The sequence below is a fragment of the Epargyreus clarus genome, unplaced genomic scaffold, assembly GCF_041222505.1.
Source record: "Epargyreus clarus isolate Ecla_fem2 unplaced genomic scaffold, WU_Ecla_fem_2.2 ptg000035l, whole genome shotgun sequence".
Taxonomy (NCBI): domain Eukaryota; kingdom Metazoa; phylum Arthropoda; class Insecta; order Lepidoptera; family Hesperiidae; genus Epargyreus; species Epargyreus clarus.
Window position 1 is genome coordinate 1,758,245 of NW_027332240.1, and position 20,788 is coordinate 1,779,032.

The 20,788-nt window shown below is 35.2% G+C and overlaps 1 protein-coding gene across 1 annotated transcript in view; it reads right to left on the bottom strand.

The window, feature by feature from the left end:
- Positions 1–349: 349 nt before the first annotated feature.
- Positions 350–20,788, bottom strand: part of scra (anillin, actin binding protein) — a 68,972-nt gene continuing 48,533 nt past the window's right edge. Inside the window, exons 10-21 of the mRNA XM_073092061.1 lie at positions 20,280–20,466; positions 11,065–11,140; positions 10,383–10,532; positions 9,476–9,622; positions 8,737–8,895; positions 8,345–8,435; positions 6,937–7,083; positions 5,685–5,827; positions 5,140–5,220; positions 4,610–4,777; positions 3,936–4,136; positions 350–3,414 (exon numbers count right to left, since the gene is read on the bottom strand). Of these exons, the coding sequence (XP_072948162.1) occupies positions 3,130–3,414; positions 3,936–4,136; positions 4,610–4,777; positions 5,140–5,220; positions 5,685–5,827; positions 6,937–7,083; positions 8,345–8,435; positions 8,737–8,895; positions 9,476–9,622; positions 10,383–10,532; positions 11,065–11,140; positions 20,280–20,466 (1,835 nt within the window). The 3' untranslated portion in view covers positions 350–3,129. The remainder of the gene's footprint in view (positions 3,415–3,935; positions 4,137–4,609; positions 4,778–5,139; positions 5,221–5,684; positions 5,828–6,936; positions 7,084–8,344; positions 8,436–8,736; positions 8,896–9,475; positions 9,623–10,382; positions 10,533–11,064; positions 11,141–20,279; positions 20,467–20,788) is intronic.

The following is a 20,788-nucleotide window of genomic DNA, read 5'->3' on the forward strand; positions in this document are numbered from 1 at the left end:
AAAAAGTATATGGGCAACTGGGGGGCAAATGGGGTTTAGTTATAGTGTATAATCTATGGGGGTTGCATGGGGTTTTATATTTGAAAGTTGAAAATTTTGTTTGAAAACAGTTGTATTTATTATGTTTACATTGCCACTATCGGTATGCGAATATTATTTACGCCAAATAAGTTACAATATCTTTCGTGCGTACATTACACATCCACTTTTTCCGATCTAGATATTTTTATATTATTTTTATGTCCATATTGAAAGCATATAGATAAGAAAATAATAAGAACCGAAGCATTAGAAATCAGTTTTATAAGGTAATCGATGCTAGAAATGAGATTACAAATAAAACGACAAGTAAAGTTACATTACATTTATTATTATAAAATTGATTTTATGTACACAAGCATTACATAATTACACACTACACATATTGCAATAGGTACTTGCTTTCAATGCTAAATAATTAATAATATATAACCTAGTTAAAGTATATAGCTGGCTACACAGTCATCACACATAAAACTAAAGTTATACATAAAAATATTCCTCATTCTAATTTTAGTTTTTTCGGTTATTTAAGTTGAGGAAAAATAAGGAATGCTTTTAAAATGTGTGCAGAATTCATTGAAATTATTATCTGTGAACTAATCTGTGCATTGGGCGATATTCGGAAACAGCTCTATTTATGCTTCATTTATCTATGGCCATGTTCATAGAATGATTAGCAATCTTTCAATTGTCCCAAAAAGAAACAGATTTTTTACGTTAAATTTACAAAAAATACGTTGTAGAAATAACATGTTATGTGAATTAGAATAATTAACTTTTACATTACACGTAGAAGCGTAATATTTATGCTAAAAATGGTAAATTTATCGTTTAAAATTAGCAACTTCTTTGTCTATATAAAATCTCCGTGTTGCACTGAGATAGTGGCGCCCCTGGCACACACACATAAGTGTGTCGGACTGTATAATTATAAACAAAACAAATTCATTAAACAAAAAAAATGTTGTTATTTCAGAATGTGAAAATATACTTCGAAATAAACAACTTTTAACTTTGAACAAAGTTACAAACACACACACAAATTTTATTGACATTCAACCATCTTAAAATACAACATATTAAATTACCCTATGATTTTTTTCAAAGATAGTTAAAATAATTAAAATTATATTATTTACGGATTAAATGTAACTAGATGAAATACTTACGTCAATGTATACATGAATAATTATTATACGGTTTGATTATTTTTTTTAAATGTTAGTACTAAAATAAATCAGTATAATTATTTTAAAGCTATATTTACTATATTTATGTACGAATTATATATAATAATTATATACGTATTAAAATTCTATTGAAGTTATTCAAAATTATAATTGGAGTTTAATCTAAATTACATTAAATGTTGTTATAAATTTTAATAATACATTTTATGAGCAGTATTTGTGAATATTAACTTAAATAGGAGTTAAAATTGAAATACAGGTGGGAAAAATTAATAGTTATTGGGCAATTGTTGTCGATTCCTTTCTGTCCCACTGCTGGGCACAGGTCTCCTCTCAGAGTGAGAGAGTTTTAGGCCATAGTCTACGCGTGGCCCCAGTGCCGTAATTATAGGGTGACATGACTTACAAACTGCCACGGGGTCAATCGACCATACAAAATTTGCGAAATGTACAAATTAGCGAAAACAAATTATCCTTAAAAAGGTCGCCAGGACCAACAATCAGTAAAGTACGTATTCGTGAGGGCTTTCTTAGGGTGTAAGCAATGAATTTGCCATACTCATAAGCTATAGTTACGCCATTGGTTGACCATTAACAAATTTTGTACTGAATAATTATTATTTATACGAATTATTTTGATGTTCAGTATTAAAGCCGTTATTTAAAACTAATTACATATTCAATTTTTGTAGAGGCATATCCACCTCCATATTGGGTTCGATCAAACCAAGTGCATACAATTTGAATAAATGGGCATGATGACAAATTTTGAACTCCCCTTCGATAATGTAGGTACATGTACTGATTCCAAAAATCGTGTTATTTCGGCAATAAATTCAGTATTAACGGAAATATTAGCATTTTTAAAACAAATTTTGAATTAAGCGCGAAAACGCTTTAATATCCCATAGAAAAGTTCAAGCAATACGGTGACACGCCAAAAAAATTACGTCATTTCGCCCCGATTAGCGTTTTAGACAAGATGGCCGACTGCATTATTTTGTTTATACTTTTATTTTATTGAAAATATAATGAATCCTAAAGTTTTTATTAAAACTGGGCTATTTATGAGAATGCTTTCAACATATTGTTTTTAAGTAAATCATTTATTCTTCGATTTTTTAATACTGTCATCATGCCCATTTTTTAGAAAACTGTAATTCTTCTGCGCCAGCGACCTTGAATTTAAATTAATAGCGTGTTTCAGATATACTAGTCGCGCCATCTCTGGTCGAGTTGCGGGAAGTCGTCTCGTCATTCAAAATTACGACATAATCCTAATATCCATCCTCACATAATCTCTCTAAACTGCATGATAATCCAAAATCATCCTCACATAATCTCTCGACACACATGTATAGTCCACGTGAAACTGCTAGTCCACTCTGAACATACAAATGAATCGCGTCGCCATAGCAAATTGTACGATTACACCTGCTCGCAACAACTTCAGAGCGGACTAGCAATTTGGCCAGGTCTATACCTTATTAAAAACTAAGATGTTTAGATATGTAATGGATAATAACAATACGCGTTTTTAACTCCTGGAGTTTAATAAATATTGGGGATATTTCCAGTTAGTGCCCCGCAACCGGATCGAAATATTTAAAGACCATTATATGTTTTGATTTATAGAAAATTCCAAAATTTCAATAACTCTATATTTTTATATATTATTTGTACGTCATAATATGACTAGCTACATTAGAGCGGCACGTAGCATCAAGTTGTATCCTGTGTCTGATAAATAAAATAATAATTTGGTTTCAAAGAAATCAAAACCACGTCTCATAACCCGTTACATATAAAAACGCATCAATTCCTCGACAATCCTAATCCTGTACCATCCTCACATAATCTCTCAACTTGTCCAATCCCACCCGATACCCCACACTCCTCAATCATCACTATCAGCTGCAGTACACCTGACGTACTCCAGCGCCGCATTGAGGCATTGCAGCCAGGCGTCCCTCTCTTGCGGAGTATCGGCTGCTAGGAGATGTCGTCTTAGCACCCCTCTCTCCCCTCTGACGTAGACTAGTGACGCGGGGTCTGGGGACACTAAACCCGCGGGGACAGAGGACTCCAGCAGTAACGTGTTGGGCCGAGCGCAGAGGTCCCGGGGGGCTTTCACGACCCTCTCTGATACCACTGTTGTTAGGTCGATATCGCCGATCGGCATCTGCGAATGTAGGAATAGTCTCAGCTTAATATGATGTTGGATGTTATAGAAATTTAGAATATTGTATGCTTTCAGAATATTAGTTCTTGCCAATAGTGAACCAACGGTTACTTTGCCGATTTGACAGACAAATGAGTTCATTTTTAAATAAGTCTATAATAAATTGCGTTATATGTGTATGTGTGTCTGTCTTTCTGTGTGTGTGTGTGTGTGTGTGTGTACATATAGGTATGCGTGCGCTTGTGTGTATACGAAAATATTAAAACAAATATATACTAAAACATTTTTTTCATAATTATTTTGTATAGGCCAACGGTGGCACTTACAAATTGTCAGTTACAATATTTTCTTAAGCTACTAACGGATCGGACCGTCTTTTTTAATTTTAAAAATCATTATTCTCCTTTTCATATTTTTTAAATGCCATTATTTTTTTTATTTTTTTTTTGCACTCTGAATACCTTCTTCTGCACATCATCAGGGTACTTCCTAAAACCTATGAAGATTATACTCTCGCATACCTTCTTCTGCACGTCATCAGGGTACTTCCAGTAGGACAGGCGGGGCGCCTGCAGCTGGAACCAGCGGCGGTGCCAGGCGCCCAGGCCGGACACGTCGTCGAAGGCCGTGAGGAAGGCCGCGTGCGGCGCCGGGGGAGGCACACGGACCCGAGCGCGGATGTCGATGTGGATGGAGCCGTCCAGCGGGCTGCCGTGGGGCACCTGAAATGTAATTAAACAATATAATATAATCATCATCATAGTCAAGCTACTCCTGTCCCACTGCTAAACATGGGTCTCCTCACAGAATAAAGCTGATTAGATGATGGTCATCCACATTAGCCAAGTGCGCATTGGTAGTCTTCACATACCTTTGAACACTTTTTTATAAAGATTTCTCCGGTGTGATGTTCCCACGAGGCACCACCGTCACACCTATTTCTGCTTTGAAGTAGTTCCGCGTTTCGGTGGAAGGATATGGATGCCAGCTGACTCACATATAAGGCGACCATCTTAATCCTCAAGTGGCAACGCATCTGTCATAGACTTCAGATAGAACCCTATGCGGAGTTGTTCAGTGAGCTGCCTGCTTATTTCCTACTTCAATATTTGAATTTAGGAGTGAAATCACTTACCATTAGGTCGACTACACGTCTGTCTGCTAAGTCTTAACAAAATCTCAGTACAAAACTCACCTTGTTGAGTGTGAAGGTGGTCCTAGTTGCCTGCTGCAGTGCGAATATACAGTAACCATGCAGTTGGAACTGCGGGCTGCGTACGGAGAGCGGCCCGGCCGGGCTTTGCACGCGGGGAGCTTTAAGCTCCGACACTTTGGATTTCGGCGTGAGGAGCTTGGAGTTCGCCTGAAATACACTTTATAAATTATTTTATGTCCATGAACAACAGTTAGAGCTCTAACCGCATTAGGTATAGTATTTCCCGTCTTTACCCCATAGGGACAGGGGCCTTTATCCAGGGACCCTGATCTCAGAGGGCCCCGAAAAGATAATATAATTGTCTACACGACACATATCTACTATGAGATGAGAAAAATTAAAAATTGATCAGTAATTAAAAATACAAATTAAAATCTAGTTAAGCTGTTTATTTGGGATTTCCTATTTATTAAATTCTTAGTTTATAAATAACTATAACTTTATCCATGGAGAAAATGCTTCACTATTACTTTCTTTACTAAACATAATATTTCTTATACGGAATATACCTTTTTACTGCTAATGTGATATTTGACTTCGTGCGGCAGAATTTCTTTTGACGCTTGCAATAAGTACACCTCCACGGTCACCTGAAAAATCAAAATAAAATATCGTATAACAAATAAAATTTCCTAAGAAACATCAAGCTTTCATTTCTTGCTTAACCTTTTTAGGGTGAATTTTTAAAAAAATCATTTTTACTGTGTCTACACTCACCAGTTTAAGCAGTTTGTCTATCAGTCCTTAAAGGCAAGTTTTAGTTGGTTGGTAATATAAAAATGACAATTCTTCCTATTTTATAGGAGTTCGGCTCTGATTTTAGTTATATAATATTTTTTAAGAGGACGACGGCGTGTAATGATCGACTTCCTATATCATGAGTAAAATCTAAAGCATTGGTCATGAAAAAAAATCACGTAATTATTTAAAACCAACGCAATCTACCGACAGCGATAGAAAACTAAGTTAATCACCAACATGGATTTAACCATACCATCGCCAACCTCAACATACCTCCCCCCCCCCTCCCCCTCCCAATTACCAACCCACCCACCTTGAAGTCGCTCGCCAGCCCGTCCATGCGGATCTCGTCGGGGAAGTGGAGCGGCGCGTTCGGCTTCGTGAGTTGCATGCTCGTTGCCAATACTCGATCGCGGCACTTCAGCAGGCAGACCGCGTGGTGGCCGACCGCGCCGTCTGGTGGTGGGAGAGGACATAGTCTATTTGAGTTATGAGTTTTTTTATAATATGAGAGTAGCAGACGAGCATGCAGTCGACCTAAAGTTAACTGCCGCCGCAGTTACGCCGCTGAGCAGTGTCTGGGACATAATGCTGTAAGCAAGTTAATGTGCTCCACGGCTGTTAGAGAATCGCGCTAATTAGAGGAATATATTGTTAAAACCAGCAATGTGCGGTGATATTTGTGTCTGGTGTCCTAGACAAAATTGCAGGTATATGTGGATTCTTCCAACGTTGTGTTGCTGGTGCACTACCGTGCAACGCTACGTCAAAAGATACTGTCATCTTCCACTTGTAAATGTCGCGTATGGCAAGCATAACGTTGTGCAGCGCGGTGAGCCGCTACTGTGTCGTGCATGCGTGCGTGCATACGTACGTATCGGCGCAGGTCGTGTATGCGTACAACGCGGTGGTTGCCAGTATGCGTACTTACCGGCATGCAGCGCGGACCGCCAGCGTCACATGCATGCATGCGTACGTACCCGCATGCAGCTATAGTCTGATTCATAATTAGGTGTTCAAAATGTAAACAAAGGTGTTGTGTTGACCTATCAAGAAAATACGTTTCAAATTGTAGTTTCTTATTTTTGACGATATTAAAGTAATACAACAATAATAAAATAATAATCTAAATAAATTAAGATTAATTTTCATTTTCTAATATTTATATTACCTCAATTTCGTTCCATACAGTAAGAATAATAAAAAACAAGGTTTATGGTAGATAATTAAAATTTGATAATGGTAACATAATCGGAATCCAAAACATTTCTTGTGCCGTCATTTTTAAGTTTCGTAGCTGATATTATTAATTATCGTGATTGTGATCGAACTTGAATGTTTTATCGTTTTCATGGCGCGTTTGTTAAATTGTGTTGTAATAGTTGTTAAAGTCATTTTTTGTTGAAATTGTTAAAAGTTTTTGTTTCTTGTTAATTTTGACAGTGACATTTGTTTGTTTACATTTTGAACACCTAATTATGAATCAGACTATAGTGTGTTATGCATGCATGCGTCATGCGCGCGCGCTACGTACTGGCATGCAGCCAGTGTGTCGTGCTACGTACCGGCGTGCAGCTGGCGCACGTAGTCCCTGCGCAGCGGCACGCGCAGGTTGTGCACGTGCAGCGCCGCGATGCCGGCACGTGCCGCCGGCCCCGCCCCCTCCACCTGCAGCCGCTGGGCCTCGTGCACGCACGCCTGGCGACGGTGGGCTGGGGAGAAACGGTCACAAAGATTAGAGCTTCGTAGGGCTTATGTAATATATAAGCAAATATACTTAAAATTGCAACGAAGACTTCAAATTCAAATTCAAATTATTTATTGCTCATGCTTATTATTATATAGGTCTTACAAATTAAGTATAGTGCAAGCATGCACCCTGCTAGGGTATTGCAATTTAATATTTACAAATTTATTTTTTTAACACGAAATGTCTTATCATTATTAAACAATTTTTAAAATTAATAGAAAAAATTATATCTATTGTAACATTGTCGAGATAGAATTAATTTTACATGTCAATTATTTTAAAGAATTAATATAATGTAATAATCATAATAGTTAATTAGTCAATTATTTGTATAGGTCAGAATGTCTCTTATGTTAATAATATTATTTAATTGTCAATTTGGTTAAAATCAAATAAAGGAAATCATTAAATAGAGGAAATCATTTGATAATCATTTGAAAAACTCTTGTAGGGAATAATAACATTTGGTAATTAATAGTTTTTTTAGTTTATTTTTAAATTGTACCAAGTTTTCGTTTTGAATATTTTTCGGAATTTTATTATAAATTTTTACACACATGGAGTAGGGTCCTGAGCCACACATAGCCAGTCTTGATGGTGGTACTGCGAGTTTATATGGGTTTCGTGAGCTATATTTATTCATTTCTTTAGAATGAACAATATAGAATAGACAAATAAATTGTTATGTTTCTTTCCAAAGATGCATGTTTCCAGGATGTACATGGATGTTAACGTTAATATGTTTAAATTGGTAAAATGTTTTCTGCAACTTTCTGTTTGTCTAATGTTTGCTAGTATTCGTATGCATTTTTTTTGTAAAGTAAACACCTTGTGTGTGTCTGTGCTATTACCCCAGAGTACTATGCCGTATTGGAGCCAAGCATGCGCATATCCGTAATAGGCAGACTTTGCTGTTTTTAGATCTGTGACCTTTTTTAATTCATAAAGGGCGTATGTAAATCTAGATAGTTTAGTTGACAAATATTGAATATGATTTTTCCAATTTATGTGTGTATCGATGTGTGTGTAACTTTCCCGTTAGACAACGTGGTCGTGTCTGGGGAGTTACTGTCCCCCTCATCCCATCCACTCCTCGTCATTTATTAAATAAAATAAATCATAAAGATCATCGACAAATTGAAACGGTAGAAATTACAAAATTTCATGCAGATGAACAACACAATAGAAATAACGACATTTAACTTTAATTTTTGCCCACTCACTTGCTAACAGCAGAAGCCGTTCTCCTTCCGCTTGTTCAGTGGAACCACTGAATTCAATTGTAGCAGCGCACAGATTGAGAGCTTGACTCGCCTGTAATCACGAAATTATATTAAGATACATTTTCCAACATAAGATGTATTTACGTATATGCATATTTTCTTACATTATATACATACATACTTGGTTGCGGTTGGTCCGGATAATCGCGAATCCGGATAACCGAGGAGGATAATCGAGTTTCTACAATTGATTACCTGAGATATGATGGTCTGTTGCTTCGTGATCTCATTCTGCAGCTCCTTGATCCGCTGTCGCACCGTGGTGATGCTGTGGGCGGGCTGCTCCGGCGTGACTGCCGGACGACACAGACCGGCGTGGTTGTAGTGATTACCTGGGATATGATGGTCTGTTGCTTCGTGATCTCGTTCTGCAGCTCCTTGATCCGCTGCCGTACCGTGGTGACGCTGTGGGCGGGCTGCTCCGGCGTGGCCGGCACGTCCGGCTCCGGCGAGCCGTGCCGGACGATACGGACCGGCGTGGTTGGGTTCGACTGGTAATAAATGCAATGATTAGTAGGTCGTTATGGTAAAGTAATATTATTTGTATCCATGAAAGTTTACGGTGTTAAATAAATCAAAAAACACTCTTGCATAAAAGTCGTATCGATTTTATAGTACAGATAGTATTGAAGATGGTATTCAACACTATCTGTAAATTTTAGTTTCTGACGAATTATGCATTGCCTGAGAACCGCGATTGTCGAAATTAACGCCATCTATTGACATCATTGTGCAATACAGAGTCGCCTTTTACCAATCTGTGTGATCTTATTGTGCAAAGCTATGGGGAATTAAAGACCAGTAATAGCAATGAGTAACATGAACTTAAGATCATAATATTAGAAAAATACGTTACGCAATCTTAATTAACTTATTATAGGAAATGGTTATCAAAATCAGCGCCATGTTACAAAGCTGCAAGATTGTATCCTGGCTGTATCGTGTAGTGTGAAGACAAATTTTACGACACATGGAATTGCTCGTGAATCACGTAACATTGGTGATTGAAAACAGCGCCATCTATCCCTACAGCGCTACATCACACCAACCTCTTTACACTCGTACACTCACCGCATTCTGCATCCGACGGTAGAAGCTAACACTGTGCACCAGCTCGTTGCCCCTGTCGAGTCGCGCCGGTGTCGCCGGCTGGACTTTCAGCGGCGACTTGAACTGCGCCTTCTCCTGGTACACGAAACTTGATGATAGGCTGCAGTGCTATTTGTAGATAATTTATGTAGGTAGTTATATTTTTTTAATATAGTAGTTGCGAACGAGCGTGCTAACTGATGGTAGGTGGCTACTACCGCCCATTGACATCTGTAATCACTCCAGGATAGGATTAGAGTTATAGATGTCCTTAGCACTGCTGTTATTGGACAGATATAGGCGTTGCGGTGGTGCCTTCGGATTAGAAACGTAAATTGGTAGTTATTGTGGTTTGTTTGAGAAAACACCATTTATTTCTAGTTCTGCCTTATAATTGGAGTGTAAAGAGATCGTTTAACTATCAGTAAGTTAACAACGTGGCTAGTAAACTGACAACAAAAATTAAACAAAATTAGAGAGCAGTATTTTAGTAGGCAGAAATATCTTTGATAGGCAACATGTTGGATAGATTGATTAAAAATAACTGGGATTAGTTTAGTAAGCGGTATCAACGCATATGCGGCTGACGTCCTTACTAGGACTTTCATCATATTTTATTTATTGTTGATTACAGATGTCCATCGGCACCAGTTACAACTGGTGTACTATACTCATTGGATACATAAAATTTTAAAAATAATCTGTACTGAAGTATAATCCGCGTAAAACTGCTAATCCGCTCTGAATATAGAAACGAATCGCGTCGCCATAGCAAATTGTATGACTATACCTGCTCGCAACAACTTCAGAGCGGACTAGCAGTTTGTCGCGGACTATACAGCACATAAAAAAAAGAAACTACAGAAAAGAAATAAGTTTCCAAGCTAACCTTGTTAACTTTAGGCGGCGTCGGCCCCTCGTTCTCCTCCAGCGCCTCGTCTAGCAGATCATCCAGCTCGCTGTTGCAGCCGCTCTCCGAGTCGTCGGAGTCGCTCTCGCGCACCGCCTTCTTGTAGCTCACGTTGTTTTTCTTCACGACCTGGATATAAAGGCGTAACCCACCTTATAAATACTCAATCTATCAAATTTTTTAGAACTTTGAAACTTTTAGTATGCAGAATTGTCAATGGCAAATTTTAATCTATTTGCGTTATTAACTGTGTTATTTTGATTCTACAACAAAAATATAGATCCAAAATTGTAGATAAATCAATAAGAGACCTTACATGTTTAAAAAAAAATGTGCAAACGAAAAGTTTACCCGATAAAGCGTGAAAACGCACACCTTTTTCAAAATGGTGGCGGAGGGACAAAAATTATGACCTCACAAATAAAGATTTAGGTTAATACTAACCCTCCTTCCTCCTCCTTAATATCCCTCCTCCTTAATATCCACAAAATAAAATTGCGTGACAATTGCAATCCAGAAATAACATATTTTAATGGTTTCATGAACTAAGATAAAACCTTGCTATATGTTTGGTATAGGCGTACTATTTATGTGTAATCTGTCTCTGTACAGAAATAACAAAATTCAAACCAATATAAAATTTAAACAATTTTCTACTTACGTTCATAACTTCACGTCCAAAAGATGTCTCCGCCCAGTTGTCGGATTTGTTCATAGTCTCCGGAATATTCTCCAAACTACAATGAAATGGAAAATTTATTAGTTTGGATAGAACCTGGTAGGCCACTTATTTCTTAACATAGTGTTTTAAATAGCGTGTAAAAGTCATTCGCAATATTTTACTGTGCATAATAAGGTTTTTTCAGTGTGCGTTTCAATGGACGGTAACATTCTTGAAATTATTTAAGTCTACTTATTTATTACATCACTAATTTAAACTTATTTCAGTTGTGGTGATTCTACATATTTTTCTACGATGTTCAAATTAATTAGTTGTCATTATCGATAATCGAAAATCTAAAATTTTCTTAAAAAATATCACAATGGCGTTATATTTTACGCAATGGCGGAGGGTAATGTTATTCGAACGTATGTATGCCTTGTTCTGTAGCGAATTATGAGATTGAAATAGGCTATATATTTAGGCTGGCGACTTTTTTATTAGTATAATAATTCCTAGTTTTGCGCGGCCCTATTACCTAAGTATTAGCTTAATTATACATTTAATATCCAAGGCAATGATTTTGCATGATTCGTAATTAAATTAAAAGTTTAAGATAATCTACTACGTCTACGTCTATACCTATTGCTCTCCACACCTATTTCTGCGTCATAGACATAGTAGTAGCGTACTACAACTGTTTTCTAGTTTACAGGACCTCATCTATAATTCGTTGGCACATACAGATAATAAGCATACTAACGTAGCTCTTAGGTCATTTTCAGAAGCTTACAGATGTCGATGTTGTAACTAGGCCTTTTGAAAGGGGTAGAACCCCTGCCAAATAACAGCAGTACTATGCATTGCTATATTCTGGTTACAAGGATGTGGTAAGGGAGGCTTACTTATCCGAGGCGTGCCCTGGGTAAAATAACAATTTTATCTCAGGTTGATTACAGATGTTCACTTCTTACTATCAGGTGGACTGCATGCTTGTTTTCAACTTTAAGTTTTAAAAATAACAGAAACAGAGAAAGTTTCTAGTTCCAAAATACAGCCGACGTCAGTACCTTTGCATGACAGTTTGTTACGTCTATACTAATACTAGCTGACCCGGCAAACGTTGTGTTGGCATATAAATAAAAAATGTTAGGGGTGAACAACCCTTATCTTAGGTGTATGAAAAATAGATAGTAACCGATTCTCAGACTGAATATGCATATAAAATTTGGTGAAAATCGGTAAAGCCGTTTCGGAGGAGTACGGTAACTAACATTGTGACACGAGAATTTTATATATAAGATAGATTCGTTAGAATACGTTTAGAATCAATTATTTTATAGGAGCTCCCAAAAATTGTAAAACCACAATAGTAGCGTTAGGCGTTGATGATAACCGAGGCCGGAGCCTGTTGAGCTCTTTCAAAATACTAAAAAAAACCTGTAACAAAACTTTAAATGGTGTCTCAAATTAATCGGCGAATGAATATCACTATCCATTGCCCTCTAAACCGCTAATCACAATATTTTCTGAGTCCTCCGCCCGCCTGCGGGCCTGCAGCGCCCACGGGGGCTGTTATTGTACACTTTGAGAAACACTATTCTTGATAATGCATCTTAACGTTAATGGAAAGTACACAACCCTATCCATTTTACATTAAGACTATTTGTATAAAATGATTTAGTGCGTGGCGACTTCCAGAGGCGACTTGACGAGTCGCGGGAAGTTACCACAATCGAATGACATTATCTTCTAAGAAATGAATAAAATATTATATAATACTACAATGATAACATGAAATAGTGCGTGAGTTATCGTAACGAGAAACAAATAGGATCGCCATTCTTAACTTTCTATTGGATCATTTCAAAATGATTTTTCATAAAAACTGTCATACGATTGCGATCAGACGCGATCAGTTACGATAGAGTTGTACGTTTAGAAACGGCCTTCTTATAAAACTGCTACAGTAGCAAACGCAGGGCCGAATTTAAGGGAGGACAACCGGGACGGCAGCCCCGGGGCCTCCACAAAAGAGGGGCCTCCACAATAGAAACGACGGATTTTTTTAATACCGTAGTAATTTACATTAGTAAAAAATATATATATCTTTTCCTTTGATATTTTTTTTCGCTGTTTTACCTTTATCTACAATACTTTGTAAAAACATGAATACTAGAAGAATCTACCTGCGTTTCACAACAAATATATTTATTGAAAAACTCAACTGAAAAAATTGTTCATTTTATTCGGAAAATAATTTGGGGCCAGGGGGCCTCCACTCCTTTGTTGCCCCAAGGCCTCTAGACCTCTAAATTAGTATGTAGTCCACCTGATAGTAAGTGCCTACTGCCTGTGAACATCTATAATCAACCCCAGATAATATTTGATTCTTGCCTCAAGGTTGCGACGGATGCGTTGCCTCCCCCTGAAGACTACGCTTTGACTTGAAAAGTATGTCTTCCTTGCTACATCATTCAAACCAGAACACAGTATCGGTTAACACTGCTGTTATTAAGTAGAAATAACTGTGGCTGTGGTGACTCTAGGCTCGTAAAACAAAGGGTACCACAAAGCTGATTTAACTTCTTTAAGAATCAACAACTTTAACATGGTCTTTCATGAAGAATTTCATAGTCTCCTAACTTAATTTATTTACGTGGTGCAACAGAGATTCATTAAGATAGTTGTGCTAATACAGTGTTATTTATTTATATGACGATTGCTATAAACTTCAAATTTAGGGTCAGGAAGTTTAAATATCAAACCTTCGTCAAACTTTTGAAGGGTTGGCCCTTAACTCAAATTTTGTGGCATAACTGAACTATTTATATACTGAATATTTATCTAACGCACACTGAAAAAACCTGAAAGTGACACAGTAAAACAATGCGAATGAAACACAGTGAATAGATTTAATATTTTTATTTTTACAAATATTATGTATACGATAGAAAAAACGTTCCTATTATCACAGACAATAAACTTAAAATTTCTAAGCAACCTGAAAAAGATCTGAAAAAACATCTATTAGTCTATGGGCAATTGTTACAGACAAAGAAAAAAATAGACTCCTTATCCATGATATAAACTTTCATCAGATGGTACTGCGTCTGTCAAATAGATCTGATATAAAGTCAGTTTGAGCGAATCATTGGATTATTTTACTGACTATTTTATATGAAAAAATTGGTATCGATTAGGTGTCTATTTAGATGCTTTGTCTACTTGAATAGACGACAAACTCAGTCTATTCTAAGATGTAATTATTCTGTGCATATTAAATCTCAATGGCGCGCTCTATTTCCTTCGTTATCTTCGTCATCTTCATATGAATATCTACATTTTTAATTTTAATTATATAGCATTTATATTTCGAGATATTAATCAAGTATATTTTAATTATTATGACTATTTTTCAAAATAGTATAATGCAAATGCAAATTATGCAAAGTATACTTAATGAGTTAAGACAAAAAATACTAAATTAGGAAGAAATAAAACCTAATTAAGATCTTAAAGTATCTTTCATAAATAATTTTCTATTATAGTTTACTGAGTCATATATTTATAGGTGAATTAGGAAATATTATGTATAACTTTAAATAAAGAATGTAATCTAAAATAACATCATTTATATTTACCTCTCGCTCGTTCTCTATAACGTGTGAGCGAGAAACATATACAAAAGCTGCAATTTTGTAATTAATTCTTTATAAAAACAAGTTATACATGTTAAATAACTGTGTAATATATATTTTTGTATATTTCAAAAAAACCTAAACCTTATTCTATGAAAAATTGTACTCATACGTAAAAACTAATTGAGAACTATGAACGTTCCGAGTAAAAATTATTCTTGTACAAACTTAAGGTAACTATTATAAATACTAAACGGGTACCCCCGACGGTCCTCGATTCGACTCCCGGTAAAGAATTAGGTTAATATCATCTGGGTCTGGGTGTTAGTGAATATACCTATGTGTGTGTGTTGAGTTAAATAATATAAATACTATGTGCGTGATAATTTGTGTTTTAAAAAATAATTAACAGGCTTAATTATTTTTATGATAATTATAACTTAAGAAATAATTGATCTATCTACTAATGTTTTGTCTGTGTGTAAATAATTATGCGATTTATTTTTTATATATTTAGATTTATATATATCAAAGGGCAAGTATATATTTAAAAGGACATAGCTAGTTTATCAAATTATTATTTCATCTATGCTATTACAACATTTAATAGTTATTTTAATATATTTAAAAAAAAATCTAAAGATCTAATGAGATTTTAACGTTAAATTTCATTTTATTGAAAATTTGACAAAATGTAGCTATGTAGTATTTTACAAAGGTTAAAAATCTAATATATTGTCAATATTTAGGCTAATTTACTATTAGAGAAATGCATTTAGGTGATTAAAATTGTATGAGTTAGACCATTACAATATTTTAACTTAATATTTAAGTATTTATAAAAAGTATCAAAAGCAAAAACTATATTATAACGTAAATTGGCAACTTGAAAGTGTGTGCGATTATCTTTAAGAATAAAAATATAGCTGAAGTAAAATAATACAGTTTTTGTTACATACTTTGAGTTTACCCAACCTGGACTCGATTCTGAGGCTTTTTATTGAATCACTGGTCTATCGTATCGTGTATACATACAGGGTGAATTTTGGTAAAATAGTAATTTTATTCAAGATTCGCCTTTTCCTTTAGTCTATTATATATCATTACTTCCCAGAATTTGATCCTTATAAGCGACACTATCCGATGATGCAATAATACGGTGTGTTTTTTTTTACGAAATGAATAGTTTCAGATTTGAACCTGAAGGCTCATTTAACAAATTCTCCCTATAGGTATATGTGTAATACACATCTATTTAGTTTTTTAATCCGTTTGTGTCTTCCAACTCGAAAACTGCTGTTCCGATTTACAGGATTATATTTTTAAAATTTAAAAAGTTATCTGGCCAAAATTTGGTATACATTTGGCTAATGATTACCATCCTATATTCAGCAGAAACAATTTTATTTTATGTCTAATTTCAGGTGCAACACATAAGGCCATCCGAAAGTTATTCTATAACATACACTGCAGGTTTATTTATGCTTATAAATATATATTTTTTTATCATATAAGCAAAAAGATTTCAAAACTCGAAATACGTGACAAAAACTATATTTATCAAAAAAAAGTCTAAAGTATATAACTTAAGTAACTTAACGTACTTTCTACTATAATTAAGTATAAATAGTAAATCCTATGTGAATAGGTATAAGCTAAATTTCGAATTATATACAAAACAACACCTAACTACTATAGGCAACATTACAGTCTTATTAATTAAGTTATTTAAGTATATATTGAATAAGTAGTGTTTAGAAAATGTATGCTACCAAAATCTACATATACTAGGTAGCCGCGTCAATCAAAATGGACACGTAAATTATGTTTTAATCCTTACTAATATTATAAATCCGAAAGTAACTCTGTCTGTCTGTCTGGTTGTCTCTTCTTCACGCCTAAACCACTGAACCGATTTTAATGAAATTTTGTAAAAAAAGTCTGAGACCCGAGAAGGGACATAGGATAGTTTTTATCCCGGAAATCCCACGGGAACTAGGGATGGCGATCTAAGATCGATTAATCGGCGAGTCGATCTTTTGGACCCAAAACATTGATTATTTTAATCGATATTAGTAAGGATTGAATCGTAAACTATGCATTTGATCAAGTGATGATCTTTAGCAAAATTGAAGGTACGAATTTTCAGTTTTATCTAAGTTAGTATGTTATATTTATTAACGCGGGTGAAGCCGCGGGCAAAAACTAGTAAATATATAAATTAACGGCCGTTTTAAATATTTAATCTATCCGACTTTTACCTATCAAAGATCGTTTTAATATCTCATTACATATTGTCTGTTATTAATAACGAATCTATCCAGTATTTTGTCTTTAAAAGAAGTCGATTTAACGATTTCTTCATACAAGACGTTATCAAATTTCGTCAAAAACTTATGTAGGCAAAAATTGGAGAGATTGATTATTAATAACGGGCATAAGTTACTAATGTACAGATGATATATCAATTAACAGTTATCTGCCTACACGTGTCACTGTTAGAGGGAGAAAGGGATATGTCAAATTATTTCCGCTATTACAACAAAAGGCTAACCCGTAAATGTAAATGTACAAACGGTGTAACATTAGATGTAACGCTTTCCCTCGCGACTGAGGGTTAAGTTACAAATCGTCGTGAAATTCACTTGCGCGAAGTGAGTGTTGGATTTCACGTCACTGTATGGGAATTTAGACGTTAAACATATATGAGGAACATCATGCTTCGCTTACGGTAAAAGGTTATTTTTTCGGGATAAAAAGTACCCAATGACCTTTTCTGAACCCCAAAATTTTCCGCCATAGGGCTCGTACACAAAACTGCGATGCATCGTAAAAATCTGCGAACTCCCTCGACGCATCGCAAGGACTTGCGAATTGATTCGCATCGCACATTCTTGCGATATTTCGTCACACTTGTTGACGCCATTTTAGTTCGCTCAGAGACAGAGAATGGAGAAGACGCACGGACCTGTATTTTTTGGGTTGGAAGACGTATACTTTATTGTAAAAATGACAGAGTACGACGTTGATATTTTTATATTACTAATTGAGGAGCACCCAATTCTTTGGGACGTATATGAAATAAATGATATATGATAAATGGATGAACCCAAAATCTTCTTTGTTACTCTTGTTAATAACAAAAGTGCACACTTCTTTTTGCGATCCATGTCACGACGTAGTTCTCAAAATACGTTCAGTACGGTTGACGGTCGTCGAAAGAATGGTCACCCTGGGAGACGCCTTGCCGCACGAAATCGCATCGCAGCAATACGTGTCGCGTTGCGAATTCGCATCGCATCGCGTCCCAGTTTTGTGTACGAGCCCTTATGCGGTTAGGCGGTTGAGGCGTGAAAGGATAACAAAGATACAAGCTCATATTTTCATTTATAATATTAGTCAATAATTTAGGATTAATATTAAGTATTGTTTAGTATCGACGTCATCAATTTAAAAGATTCGGTCTAAGTCTCCTTTATGTATTTATTTTTTACATTAGATTTGCGTGTCGCAAAATTACGGGTATGTCTACCATGCGGAGAGTGGGTTCGATACCCGGTCAATTCAATTACTAATTTCAACATCTCTGTATACTTTAAACATATACATTTATATAGTCTTACAAGGAATTTTAGTATGTGACCAAGAGCAGATTCTTTTTTAAGATTTGAATTTCTTAAATCCGTTACTCCCGTTTTATTTTCAAAAGTGAATACATCATCAGTTCTTTGACCAAAATATTATCATATTTAGGCAACTGGCTATTCATAAATTACACTTCGACACATCCTTCTGGATTTTTAAGACAAAACGTCTAATTTTTGACAAGACATCAAATTATTAAAAAAGCTCAAAAATCTTATTCGAAAATCAGTCAGAATTTTTCAATTAGGCACAAATAATTAAATCTAAATTGACTTAACTACTTTTAGTCTCAAAATTTTTTAAATTTTTTACTTTTTGTCGTAATATTTTTTTATCTTTTTTTCGCCTTCAAGTAACGTGTCGTAATATTACCACGATATGACGTCATGCCTGATTTCACGCTTTGTCAGTTTTCCCTTACAAAATGCCATAAAAAGGCAAAATCGATAAAAAAAACCTACTGTTTTTACGCATTCATTCAATGTTAGACACGAAATTTAAGAATGAATTTCATGGATTCGTTTTACAAGTATCAAAAAAACCTTCAAGCCTATTTACAAAATACATACATATTTATATACATAATTATTAACATAGAAATACAGTTACGCTGGACCCTTATCAAAAGATGGCCGTCATTAAAAAACTTATTCTAATGTTTTTTTCTTTATTTATTTTTGTTTTAATAAATTGTAATATTACAAAATTGTTTTAACTCTTTTTAACAGACTTCCCAAAGCAAGTCAGCGCTCATGTTGGACACGCTGTTTACATCGTTATCCAACGAAACATATTGAGCGCCGACTTCAGAAATATGTACTAAGCCAACATTTATTTGAATTACGAGTTATTGAAGTTGTTACATAGAAGTTGGTTGTATTAGTTTGTTAAAAATTTTTGAAGATACGTTTTCATAAGTAAATTATTTAAATCAGCGCGAACATTACTTTTGGGTCATATTTTGTACAGCGAGTCTGCAACTTTTTTATTTTAAAGTTGAAATAGACTTTTTTTTTGTCATTTCTTTGCATGTCAAAGAGCTAAAAGCAGATCCGTGAATAGGTTATCTTGTTATTATGAAAATGTCAGCAAAATGCCACTTGTATGGATATTTCCATTTTATTTCAATGTCATCTGTTTTATTATAAGTTTAGTAAACGATAAAAATAGATGTTAGTCGATCATTAAATAATGAAATGTTTCAAACCTTATTTTTTACGTCATTTTGATAAATACTATTAATACGATTGCTTGTCTATGGTCGAAATGTTTTCTTATAAATGTTTAGTAAATTTCAATAAATGTGGATGTTAAATTTAACTTTTTTTATACTTCATGCATAAGTATATCATTGACACTTAAATATATATAAAAATCAGTCACTAGTCGTCAAATTCTTATTTGACATTTTTAAGTTACAAATAAGTATAAAAATGAATGAATTTAACGTTTACGTTTTTCGTCAACGACGCCATTTTGTTGAAGGAATATCACCTAAAATGGCGGTCCAACACGATCGAAATATTTAAGGACACTTTTCTAATTAAAAAATCAGTCACTGGTATAACGACGTTCATGGTCACAATACATTTATAAATATGTTTTTTAAACATAAGTTGTGCAAATATAAAAACTCCTCTCACAATTCATTAACGACGCCATTTTGATAAAACGTCATTCAAAATGGCCGCGATATGGTTCAAGCTTATATATATCTACCCTTGGATATCTCATAGGAAAATCTGTCACTAGCATTGCCAAATTGACACTACTCACACTACTGATATAGGCAAATATTTCTAATACAGAAATAAGCTAACATGTCTGTCATGGTCGGCAAACATTTGTGCAAACATTTGACCAAACAGCGCCATTGAGATTCAAATGCACAGGAAGAAGAATACGCATTCTAGAGCGTAGTGGCCGCACCTAGAGCCTCCACAGTCGGAGTATTCCTCTTGAGTGTTAGAATTGTCCGTTTCTATGTCCGATAGGTGGGGGTACAGGCTGGTCGGTTGCTGTACCACGGTACCGTTGGGTTCCTTTGTATTATTATTGACTTTGATCCTCTTTACGTCTTCCAGTACTGATAGAACCACGGGTGAATCCTGTGAACCTGGAAACAGAAAAAAATCCAAATTAAGTATATGATCGAACATTATAAAAGTGTTATGTGTCTGATTTTAAAATCCGTTAATCAGCTACTAGTTAAGGTATTAAATCCGCATAATGGATATAAGGATCTTTGGTGCTAACCATGCGCGCTTTATTCAATGGATCGTGATCGGACCGTGCCAATGTTATGGTCACGATCACGATCAGGATCCTTAGGGTCCCTTTAGGAACTACTATGTATGATACGTTACTTAATCATAAATACGTGATTTGGGGCACGTTCGCTATTATCTCAGGTTTCTTGTTCGCCTGAGCGAGGCTCG